The sequence below is a fragment of the Oryzias melastigma genome, linkage group LG18 (genome assembly GCF_002922805.2).
Source record: "Oryzias melastigma strain HK-1 linkage group LG18, ASM292280v2, whole genome shotgun sequence".
Lineage (NCBI taxonomy): Eukaryota > Metazoa > Chordata > Actinopteri > Beloniformes > Adrianichthyidae > Oryzias > Oryzias melastigma.
Genome location: NC_050529.1, coordinates 9,196,903 through 9,210,163, shown reverse-complemented (window position 1 = coordinate 9,210,163; position 13,261 = coordinate 9,196,903). Strand labels below are relative to the sequence as shown.

Here is a 13,261-nt window from a genome sequence, read left to right as displayed (position 1 = left end):
GAGTATTTCTTTAGTCAAATCATTGTGAATTGTGAACAGACGGTAAAGATAAATCTTGTTACTACTTTGTTTTCCTCGTCCGAGCTGGCATCTGACTCCAATGAGGTGGATAGCTCTAATTTTGTTTTTTATTTTTGTTGCACTGCTACTGTTATATTGGGGTTGTGAGGGGCTGTAAGCTAGTGAGAGAGCACGTAAATAGATGGTTGTTGGGAAGTAGGGGCAGGCTTACTTCTTGCCAACTCAGAACCAATTTCTACTGAACTAATAGAAAATGACACCATTTAAAAAAAATGTCTATAAAATGATATAATCATAATTTAAATAACTGGGAATGCTTTGAAAATACATCAGGATATGACTGGAGTGGGGCATAAATCATTTTCACATCTAGTCAACAGGTGACGCTTTCATTGAAGAACAGACTATCTTGCATAACATTTGCATGGCAAATCAGCTTTCTAAACTGTAGGTGAGTGCAGCTTTTACACCTCACCTCCAACAGAGGCTTTGGAAAAAAAAATACTGCACACCAATTGTGTGTTTTACAGCAGAGACACCACTATGACTACAGTCACTACGACAGATCCAACAGAGGTCATTTGCCTACCTTTATGACTCTGGGTGAAAGACTACAGTGAGAATGAGAGGTGAGGCAGGAAGCACAGAGACAAGCCTGCCTTTTATTTTATGATTCATTCACGGGTTTTAACAAAAAAATTAAAAGCTTCGGTCCGTCCAGAGGATCTAAGACGTGCTGATGGGTGAGGACCGCACAGCTCAGAGGTGAGTTCTGACTGCTTGCTTTTCCCAAACAGGACACACTATGAAGCCAAGCCTCCAGTGATGCCGTCTTCGTTCTGTTTTTGTTGTCAGGCTTAGTCTCTATTCCCACCGTCGGCTCAGGCTTAGAAACCCACCAACTCTGTATCCACATTTCTGCTTTCGTCTTGTCCGTGGATCAAATGTGACCATGGCTACAGCTTTTGTTAAAAAAATGAAAAATTCGGATTTTATCTTATACAGAAAAGTAAACAAAATGTAATTTTTCTTCACACATTTAGAGAAATTCTAACCACTTTTTTGTTTGATTTTAGAATTTTAGAGATTCTAAACCAGATTTAACAAAAAAAAACCCATTTCGTAAAAGTTTTAAAAGCAGAGACATTGAACTTTGGCTACAGATGAGTAACTTTTTTCCCATGCTAATGATTTACCTTGAACTTTGGCTGCATTAAGTAACATTGTGTAAACCTTTTCCCCACAAAGGTTCTTACGGGTGACTGTGTGCTTCATTTGTCAAGTGTTGGGATTTAATTGCATATTTTTTGTGTCACTCTTCTGTTTTTTAGAAGTACTTGATTTTAACAAACTACAATACATTTAACATGGATATAAAGTCTAATTTTATTATTTTCAATCATAAAAAAATGTATTTAATGATCACATTTAAGCTACATAACCAGAAACTTGTAGTAACAAATATAGAAGATGCCTTATTAGTTCATGATAGTGGGAAAAAGCCTGACTCTAGACGCATACATGAAGACATTACATGAAAAGACATTACATCCAAAAAATTAATTCAGTAGTCACACCGATTTTTATTTTTTAATCTTGGAAATTTAAGTTAAAAAAATGTCATGGAATTTCATTTTAGTATTGCAGACTTATACATGTTTAATTTCTTTCATAGATTTTTTTTTTACTTTACAATAAATCAGTAACATATTTTACGACTTTGTACAAAGCGACAGTATTATGAGTTCTAATCATAAACTGTATACACGGATGGAGCGGGAACATTTTAAAGTGTGGGCAGCAGAGTGGATGCCCATTACAAATAAAAGGATCAAAAATATGTTTTCCAAAAACTTTATTAATAATAAAGCAGCAGTTCTTTTAGCTGAGGTCCTGATGCTAATCCTTAAAAAAGCATTTTAATGAATATTTTAGTCTGTAATATAATGATACTAAAGCTCTTTGCTTGCCCTCTTGTAGCTCCGCCCCCTTACTCAATATAAGAACTGAATGGAGTGAGTGTAACATCACCCATACAAAACTGCTTACTTTGGGCTTTTACGAAAGTAGGACAAGTTTTCATAATATAAATGTCACTATGTTGGAACCAGACAATGTCAGTGAGCGGTGATTGGTCAGCCATTTTGTCTATGGAAATGAGGAGTTCATTGGAAGTCCACAAAGGGCGTAAATTTGTTAATCAAAACTTTTTAAACACAAGAACACATAATTTATTTAGGCATGTAGTTAGTCATTTTATAACTTAAACAACTTTAGCTACAGGAAAAATATCACCCAGAAAAATTTGGATTAGCAAAAACCTGTTTAAAGAAAGCAGCAGAACAAAAATGGTTGTTCAGACAAATATAATGACTGAGTAACAGTTGTTTATTTCTCAATAGAAGTCTATGGGATTGTGGCTTATAGGAACCAGTGGGTACTTCGCATTTTAATGTGAGGGGGGACAATTATATGCAGTCAATGGTTCGACTGAAACTCATTGTACAAAGATCATGTTTTATTTAAAAGGTCTGTAGATGACGTCATGAATAAGCACTTATATTGTAATTTTTCTTGCGATGGAAGATGTGTCACACTGCATGTGGTCACACCAGATACTGACAGCTTTTCTAAATCCTCGGAACCCCCCGCTTCCCAGTAAAAAAACAAAACGGTATGTTTTATAGGGCCCTTTTACCATGCCCAATCTAAGGCACACCTCTCTCAACAGTATCTTGAAATGGGACATCTGTGCAAAAGGGCAAAACCCTCTTATTAACACCTTTATATGGCACACCTGTGCATTAGGGCACACCTGTCTCAGCAGCATCTTGAGATAGCACACCTGTGAGCTGGGGTCGATTATCTCAGCAAAGGAGAAGTGCTCAGTGTCATGGATTTAAGAACAATATTTGATAGACGTGTATTGTGTGTGTAGAAAAAATGTTTCAGATCTTTGAATTCATCTCATGACCATTTTTTTGTTCATTGATGCATTCGGCCATTTTCACTTTTGCTGATTGTCACATAACAGGAAGTAACATTTTACTGCAGCTATTTTGTAGGTGTTATTTTCTTTGTTTACTAAACAATCTTGTTTAAATTCATATTTGAAATCACAGTAAGGTAATTCAAGTAAAATCCAATGGTAAGTCCATGTTTTCTATTTTATATGAACTCCAGGAAATACAGTAGGCTCTGACCACCAAATCATATTCAAAGCTACCAAAGTCAAATCTTTGTTTCTGGAATTTATTTTTTCCAAAATGCATATGTCACTTCCTGTCAGAGATGATACTGTCAGATCATCTTAACCATGCAAGCTCAAAAGTTCAGCTGCAGAATTTAGCCGCATTTTCCCTCTCAAGCGTCGACTAATGTCTCTGCCAAAACAGGTAATTATGGGTCTATGCATCGGTCAGGCTGACTGTTACATGAAATCGTGCTTGATAGTGTTCTTCCTCTAACACTTTTCTCTGTGTGTTCATGCATATTAAAAACATGAGGAAAGTGTTTCACTTTGGTAATTAATTAGTATTACTTTTTTATATGTTGTAGAAATGTGCAGTTTTATAAACTATTAGGGTTTTTGTTTTTATTGATATATATAAATTATTTCTAAAAAGCTGGGACATTTTTGAGGACATTAAAAAGTTATTAGTCTTTTTGAACTATTGTGGTCATCGTCTCTTTAGTTAAATTCTAGTAACCGCAATATGTTAATAAATTTGTTTGGGATGACATTAAGAAAATCTTCTCACCAATATTGGCGTTTAAAATCGTACTACATTGTTTTGTTTAAAGGCAACATTTATTGAATATATCAATTTGTTTGTTTGTTTTTTGCAATGACACTAAACCATTTTGGGAAAATGTTATGCAGACGACAGCAGCGTTTTTGTTTAAAGTGACAGACAGAAGCTGACACGCGACACCAAGTCGGTGTCACAAGTCATTGTTTCTATGGCAACCACTCTCGTCAATCAGGATTGAGATTGTCAGAAGGCCACGGCCCTACCACGAAAGGAAGATCATTTAAATAAATAAGTAAAACGTTTTTTCTACTGTCACATGTTCCCCTTAGGAACGGCAGAGAACCCACTTCCTTTATCTGACTCCATGCCTGGAGGGCTGTTTGGTATATTTTCCAGATATACTTGTTTTCCTGGATCAGGTGTATCCAGCCAATCAGAAGCAGGAATAGCACAGGGGGAAAAAACGCTTGCAAAAGCCATTGAACTTGGCTCTTTCTCTTGCTCTGTCACTATGGTCTGTCCCCCGTCTGAACATGTCCAAACGCTCTCATTCTGACTTCTGGTCTAACATGTAGCATGCTACAATGACTTTTAATTTCTTGAAAGATAAGGAAGAGTCCACTATGATCAGGAACACATTCCAAGACTCAGACCTTCCAAGACCATAAAAAACTCTTTTTAGAGCTCTTATCAAGATATTTGGATGTTAAAAGGCCTAAATGTGATCTCAAAAACCCTATTTCTTGATAAGAAAATCTTCGGACAACTCCCATGGAGGATTTACGGAAACAAGGTTTTACCAAAAAGGTCTACAAAGACCACTTTCCGTGAAGGACTGACTGTTCACTCCTTTGGAATGTCAGGTTTATGACTTTACACCACCTAAATCCATCGGAAGACACAGAAACTCAGTTCAGGACAGCCTGAGATAAACATTTTACTTTAATTACCTTTCCTCGTAAAGATCTTAAACATCTATTTTTTATGTTGTTATGGTGAAGGGGAATAAACTCACATGAAAACTTTATTCACAGACTTGCAAGAAGCATGTAAAAACTTCCATTTTAATCTTTAGTCATTTTGGTATCTGTCATCATTTTCTTTATTTATATGTTTTGAAACTCGTCAGAATTTTTGTTTACATTTTTGAAAGCGATCAGAGGATCAATTTTTAAGACTAAACTCCAGAGAACGTTAAATCCAGCACTCTTGTGCGACAACTATCTGTTCTCTTTGGCTGTTCAAACCCAGCTGACTACCAGAACTTCAGTCGCATTCGGTCGTAAGTTCTAGAAGAGACTTCGACCGCTCTCTTACACTCTGAGCCAAAGCTGCCGATGCTTTCATCCATCTCGTCACCCCCTATGTTTGGTGAGCTTTGTCTGAAAGTCTAGTCCAAGTCCCAACCAAACTATTGCAGTTTGATGTGGTCCTACCAGCCAATTTTATTTATCCAAACTACTAGTGTCTTGAACAATTTAGCTTCATTGTTTTCTTTAGTTGACAATCCATCCATCTTCTTAACCGCTTTGTCCCTCTTCGGGGTCGCGGGGGTGCCGGAACCTAGCCCGGCTACTGAAGGGCGAAGGCGGGGTACACCCTGGACAGGTCGCCAGTTCGTCGCAGGGCCTCAATCACACACCCATTCGCTCTCACATTCACACCTAGGGGCAATTTAGAGTCACCAATCAACCTATGAAGCATGTTTTTGGACGGTGGGAGGAAGCCGGAGTCCCCGGTGAAAACCCACGCATGCACGGGGAGAACATGCAAACTCCACACAGAAAGGTCCCAGCCGGGATTCGAACCGGGGCCTTCTCGCTGTGAGGCGAGAGCGCTAACCACTGCGCCACCGTGCAGCCCTTAGTTGACAATACTTTTCTTAAATCGTTCTGAGGCAGTCCTTTGTTCATCAACTAACTTTCACACAGACACACACATAATATTGAATTTACCTGTTTATCTTTGTAAATATTTTTATTTCATTCTCTTATTAAATATCAAAAATACATTTCTTATCTATCTTGTTTGTTCTTTGTGATTAGGCCCCTTCAGAAGAGAACTTACTTCCTGAAGGACTGAGATTGATAAAAAAAAATGTGTCTTTTCATCCATTTTAAGAAAAAAAAAGATAAATTTTCATAATTCTTTCCATTAAGGAAGGCGGTCCCTCTTTACAAGACAAAGTCAAATTCTTCATTGAACGTGAGCCTTCCTCCATTTTTCACACATTCACCCTTCGGATGAGAACCCTAAACGTCTTTAGATTTGGCTCCTTTTTTTGCTTCTTTCATTCTTACCTCTAGTTCGTCCATCTGTTTCCCATTCCTGGCTTGTTGCTTGTGTCACTGGGCTTGTTGGAGAGTTTTATCACTCGGTTTTGGGTAAAAGTCAGCAACACCTTGGTCAGGTTGGCAGTTGGGAAAAAATAAAATTCTATTCCCTGGAAGGTTTTGTGCCTTCCACACACAAACTCACACTCAACCCTAAATTATTTGGCTTTGTGCGGTCTAGGTGGGAGTTTTGATTAGATCAGTTTTGACTAGACTGTTTAGAAACTCAGAAAAATTCAATATGTGGCTCCAAAAGAAAATGAAGTTCCATCTTGGGGGGGGTCAGTAAACTCTTATTCTGACAGAGCCAGCACAGGCGTAAGACTCGCCTGAGGCGGGGAGGTGGGAGCAGGGCGCTGATTGCTTGGGGTGCAGTACTGCAGCGGAAAGCAACGCGGCGACACAAAGGAGAGTCTTGGCGTCTGCCACAGGCTGGTGATTACACTGTAGAAACTGGGAGGCTCTGGAGGCCTGCAGCACTGCGGCGCTGAAGGACACGGCTGTTTATAGGCTAACGGGAGGAGGCCAAATGTGCCGGCATCCTTTCATGGGGATGATATGTTGTCTGTATTGGACTTGTGCTGACCAAGGGATTCAGGGTGGAGAGACTGTCAGTGGTGCAAAGAGAAAACAGGATGAAGCAGCGCCGGTGAAATTGATATGAATCATTGTAGCATGTAAGGTGCCGTGAAAAGAAAGGTTTTATATTTAAGTAGAATAAAAGAGAGCCCACCATCATCACTAGCGACAGCCTCAGAAAGGGGTTAAAAAGCAACATTTTTGTCTTTATTTATGGTAACTTCAAGGATGTATAAAATAACCAGCTTAATAAACATAGAACAGTTAATTACTTCACTTCATTAAAAAAAGAAAACCAAATTTGGAAACAGAGACCTTTTCTGGAAGAGAAACTACCCACAAAGGGTGGAGAGGTCGGCATACATTGTTTATATTTATATATACATACATATACATATATATTTATAAATGAAGTTTTTAAATTAGTGGCGGTTTTAGTATGGATCGGTGACGGAGATTCTTTGGCCGCGGGGGATGGGGAGAGACACGGTGGATCTCCATTTTCGCGGTATACACTCACACATACACATATATATATACCCAGATGTAGATTATGTCATTATAATAGGTCTTAGCCCTAAGGTCATATGGGCCTTAGTAACATGGACCCATATGGGTTGTCCGGGGATTTTGGGCTGTCCAAGTCCATGAAGGGTCATAAAAAAATCTACATCTTAACCTATATCGCGTGGTACAGATGACCCTACCCTTACATCGACGTGTTTTTTTTTTCCTCCCATGACAAATGTGGACAGATTTCATGTCTGCCATGGACACCAGTAAGAATTTAAAAAGTAATCATTGAAAAAAAAGTTCACTGCGTTATCTATTGGGTTTCAGATAACCCCATTCCTAACGTCAACATACCTAGGATAGCACAAGGGTTTTAAGGAAGGCATAGATGTGTCTTGCAGTTCCCTTGAAAATTGAACTTTACCATAGCTGTGTGTGTGGTGAGTGTATAGTGAAATATTCATGGATAACGTAAGTTTTATGCACTTGTGACCGATGGGTGATGCGGTCGTACGGTACCCTACCTACCAGCACTCTAGTTGTTAGTAAGGTGCGTGCACTGGCTCCTTAGTGACTGCACACAATGCTGCATGTGATACGTTAGTGTCCGTAGGACATCCACACTAATTACACTCTGTCTGCAAGCAAGGACAGCACACAAATCACTCGAACAGCATTAATGGACCCTTTGCGCAGTCCGGAGGGCCGTTGAATAAAAGGACATAACCCGTACTACTTCACCCGTACTTACCCTCATATAATGTTTAAGTGTTCGCTACGACCCTTGACCTGCAGCATGTCTGTAGAAAAAAATGTGCTTAAATATCTTTGCTCAACAGGCTCACCGAACAGTCTACAAACTTCATATTTGTATAGTTCTATTTCAGGCTTGTCCCGTTTTTGCCAGGAAAAAGTCCATATCCACCCGTAAGGGCAGTTGTGACTAAGGCTATTTAGCTCTTTACCTTCCTTGAAGGCTAAAGCGTTTTACACTCGCACTACTACTCACCTACACATTCACACACTGATGGCACCAACCTCTTACCACCAGGAGCAATGTTTGGTTCAGGGTCCTGCCCAAGGACACTTCGACTCACCGGACTGGAACTGAACCTGCAATCTTCTGATCAGATGAACAGACTAAGTGCTTATTTATTTTGTAAGAATAATCACTTTTGATTCAAATGACCTGTTAGTGAACATCCTTCTATAAAACAAATTTTTGGATCATTTATGACAAAATCCAAAACCTGCTCTAGTTTTCAAAGAGTAACAGATATGCGGCTTGAGGATCCAGGCTTACTGGACCCTGTGATTCATGTTCTTCACGCAGAAAAGAAAAAATGAAGGCAAAGTTTTTGGCCACATTTTAAAGAAAAATGGAAGTTATGAAACCAAGTGAGGACATGAGTGAACCAGGGAAAATTGGATTATGGAGGGGCTTGAAGTCTTTTTATAAATCTTTTCCTGCTTTCTCTTACCATAAAAGTAGGTCAGGATTGAGGTAACTCGTAACATCAATTCAAACTGTGGATTTCTGAAGGGTAGGTACCTTCAAACCTTTCTTTCACAGTTCATAAAAAGGCTTACTTTGGATAAATATATATATATTAACATCTCAGTCCTCAAATATTGTGCATGCATCAGCACTAATGGTACATACACGTTTTTATACATATATCTTATATAGGTTCTTGGACATGCTTTTAGAATACGGTGTTCATACTGGACATGCTTGTACCACTCACAGTTGAAAGACTTGGTATGACGTACTGAGGTGATGCAAATCTCGCAACTCTTGCTCCGGACTATTTCTTTTACAGCTGTATTCCGATATCTATAGACTTGGTGTCTAAATTCCACGGTTCTCAATTATAAATATTTCCTTCTTGATCACTTTCAAATTGTTACTTCTGTTAATTGTAGGTCACTACCAAATCTGAGTCCTTGATTGGTCAAAGTTCAACTGGTTTAACTTTTAAGGCAAGTTTAACAAACGCAACAATGAATTCCCCCCTAACCCCGAAATACAAAAAAAACTATATAATGCCCTGATTTAAAAGGTAATTCGGACACGATGCTCACTACTTTTTCTTTCGTTTTTTTGAAGTCACCGATTTCATGAGCGAAAAAACTAATAAAAACGAACATTTCACTACGTTTATTTATGACTCCACTGTGTTCTGATGGTGAAAATGTGGTTGGTTTATTCAAATATTACATTTAAACGCGTTTTTTTTGTTAGACTTTTTTGACCGCAATGCATTGTGGTCTATATCCACTAATCTAGTGACCATCAATGTACGCTAGTTTTTCTCAAAGACTTCTGGGAAATTTCGAGTGCACTCGATTTTGGAATTAGTTGATTCGGACAGCACTAATAATGGCGAATGGACTATATAGTGCACTATATAGTGATTGGCGGGGATTTGGACAGAACCCTAGTGTAGTAATGCAAACACCAAATACGCGTACATACGCACATTAACATCGAGTTTTTATTGGAAGTGGTTACTTGGACGCGGTCTATTTTTATACTTTTTATATCTGTCTCTTTCAAGCTCTCTTTGGAGCTCATAATACAACAAAAAACTACTGCCAGTGGTTGATGGCCATAGTGTACTGACAAACTAATCCAATTTGATCTGACAGAACAGTCTTTTTTTCTGTTATTACTCTTTACGTCAAAGTAAAACTAAAAAGTAGTTTTTTATTTGTAGGACAGCGAACCCTGACCATCGTACCTTCACTTATTTGTTATCCTGCTTTTTAAAACTGAAATTAGAAGCTAGTCCTTGAGCTGGGTGTTTCCAGCGCTTTCCGCCCACACACACTCACCATATGTTAAAGAATAATCTGGCTACCGACGCAAACACATTTTTGACACATGGCTAGAGAGTGTTCTCCGAGATGTTGTTTACCCTTCATGCTTGACGTGATTTCAGAGTGGAGGTGGTACCAAGCTGTTCCCTTTTCTTGTGCATCCCATGTTTGCAAAGACGAGGCCTGAAAGCTTCACTAGCGCACGCGGCGCACACTCAATTATCCGAGAATTTGATGGAGTTGAGCGTTCATGCGTGCACTAAGCCTTATGCAACCGCACCAGCTTTTTTCTTCTTTGCCCACTTTGTTACAACTCCCTGCTTCAAAGGGCAAAAAAGAAAAAAAAACATGGAGTGGTGTCTGGTGCAAATAATGAAGGAAGAAGTGCAAGAATTAGTATAACAAAGGTGGTAATCCTTTCACAGTCTCCAGCATTTGTCAAATAACAAACTTGGTCAATCTGGTACCTCAGTGAATACATAAAACAAAGTACATGTCTGGTGATACGATTTGTCCGACAATCTTTGACTATTTAGATATTTTTTTTCAAGCTTTTCCCCTTGAAGCAGCATTCCCTTTAGTGCGTTGGCAAATAAAACATCTATGAAGTAGCATTAAATAATGTAAACTCACAGAGAGACGATGGAACCTGGACACAAAGAGGAAATGGAGCGTTAAAAGGAGTGCATTTGTTGGGCTTACCTTTGGGCTAAAACGTCCATCCCAGTCCTCTGGCTTTTCAGGGTAAACACATTTTGGATGCTAGCTTTTCAAAAAGTTAGAGGAATTTGTGAAATAAAAATAAATGAACCTGTATTATATTTACAATTAAAAAAATAGAGTTGCTGCTGCTGGGGTTTAAAAGACTTTTATTCCTATGTTTTTTTTTTTTTTTTTTTTTCTTTTTGAGAGAAACTCATTTATGGGATTTGTAGGCCTTGTTTAATTGTAAAACTGTTTGAAATCGTTGCGTTTTTATCTGTGCTTGAAAATGTTTTAGAATTAACTCCTTTAACATTGTCGCCAGTGGCACCTATATAACATATGCTCAATGGCATACCGTAACTTTGATTATTTTCGCTTTCAATGTGAATCAGCGGATTTTGACATGGAGAAACGCGGGTTTTATATCGGCTTTGCACCAACATGCAACACATAACTAATGGCACAAAGCCACTTTTCTCTGTAACAGAATCCACTGGAATTACATTAATTGCATAAACGATTAAAGAGATAGGATATTCCAAAATACACCTTGCTTGTGGTATTTTTCTGAATTTTTGAGGCACATCGTACTTCACATCGTACTTCATTGGAAATAGACTGTAGTGGCTGACAGGTTTAATAAAGGTCATGCTTGATGTAGCGCCATTAAAGCAGCTCAACAAAACCCTACTGTTGGTTATCTACTTAACAAAATGTTATGAAAAGAGAGAAATAACAATCCAACGTAGAAATACATGCATACATGCACATTGAGTTTTTAAGTTTCCTGAAACACGATAAAATTAATTCCTTTTAGGTTGTCTCTTATGATTACAAAGGAGCTACAAATGAATTTGCCACATTTTCTAAAAACTTTTAAGACTTCATGCAGTAGTTATTCTCTTTCAAAGAAGGAGCAATAATTGGGTTTTATTCTGACAGTTTGAAGAAAACAGTAACACATAGTTTTTCATAAAGAGTCACATACCGGGAAGCCAAACCGTGTAACCTCCACATGCTGAGACATCGTTCTATCCTAAGATTTGCTGCATGTAGGTGATAATAATTCTTTGAACAGGTGCTGCACCGTAAGCCCCAAGGCCTGGGGAAGTGGATGATTAGTGGCACTCCCCCAAGATGCATTGCTTCTCTGTATTAAAACCAAACTCTGCCTTTTATTCCCTCCAGGGTTTATTAAGTGGGCCAGTTGCCATAGCGACACTTCGGCAGGATATTGCCAGGATAAGCTGTAATGGGTCTCCTGACGCAGTTCTCTCTGCTCTTGTGGAAGAACTTCACTCTCCGGAAGAGACAAAAGGTATTCCTGCACTCACAAGTCCATGTTTTTTTTTTTTTAAACCAACGTATTTATGTCAAGATTGGTCAGCAAAGGAGGGAAAATGAGGATCTGGTCCCAGGGTTGTGTTATCAAGGGCAACTAAGTTATTCATAGGAGGGAGATGTAATAGGGGAGGATTTATTGCAAAAACTGTCTCTTAAAGGAATAAGCTGCCTTTTACTCTCCCTCCAGAGAACAAGAACAATCTTATCTTAATGCCAACCAATTCAAAGTGTCACCTTCAATTTCTGGTGATCTATCTCTTGTGCACGTTATGTCTCTTGCCTGTATTTTACTTCAAGACACCAGTAGTGTTTGACCAAGTGGAAACGAATGAAAAAAAAGTTAGTTTTTGATTTCCTACGGTGAGATACTTTCAGAAATTAATGTCTAAAGGGTGTCCAGACAATTTAAAGTAGTTTTTTTTAAATTGCCAGATAAATAATACTTTCAATCTGATTTACTTATAATAAAAAAAACTAAGTAATCTACTTTCCATGCTGTTTTTTTGTCCCCCACAGGAATTCAGCTTAAAAACACACATACAAAAATGTTTAAAAAAAAAGTACTCTTTTTCCACATTTTGGCTTGTTTTCTTTGTCATTTACCATGTTTTGCGCACTATAAGGTGCATTAATCAAAAATTAAAGTGCCCCTTATAATCTGGAGCACCTTATACATGAACGTTAGCTGTCAAAACGGTTGGCTTGGTCGTTGTTGTGAACATGCTAACATGTAGCTGTGTTGGACTGTTGTATTTTTTTTTTTAAATGCTACTAATACGGTAATATTTAGGGTTAATGTAGTCACATTATTGTTTGTTTTAGTGATATTAGTCTGTTTGGAGTTATAGACGTGAAAGTGCCATCAAAGCTAGCATGTGCCAGTCCGAAATTTTTAATCCTGTGCGCCCTATGATGAGGAATATGGAACTTTTTTTTTCTTAGTATATTATATATATAAATATATATGTAAAATACTTTAACTTACGTAGCTTTTTTGTTAACTTACTTTAACTTTTAACTTATTATATTAAAATAGTTTTTAGTTAAATACCATAAATATTTGAGGACATGTATTTTATTTATAGTAGGTTTAATTTATTTACTGTGTATTAAAAAAAAATAATAATTTGGTAGTTTTTTATGTCTTACATCCTTAAAAAAAATTTGAATACCAAAAAATATGTGTTT

General features: G+C 37.9%; 1 protein-coding gene across 1 annotated transcript in view; it reads left to right on the top strand.

Moving 5' to 3' along the window:
* Nucleotides 1–352: 352 nt before the first annotated feature.
* The window catches only part of LOC112156111 (phospholipid-transporting ATPase ABCA1), a gene marked incomplete in the record, with an annotated part of 201,468 nt that continues 188,559 nt past the window's right edge, over nucleotides 353–13,261 (top strand). The window contains 2 exon segments of the mRNA XM_024288273.2: nucleotides 353–786; nucleotides 11,918–12,047. Coding sequence (XP_024144041.1) covers nucleotides 11,982–12,047 — 66 coding nt within the window.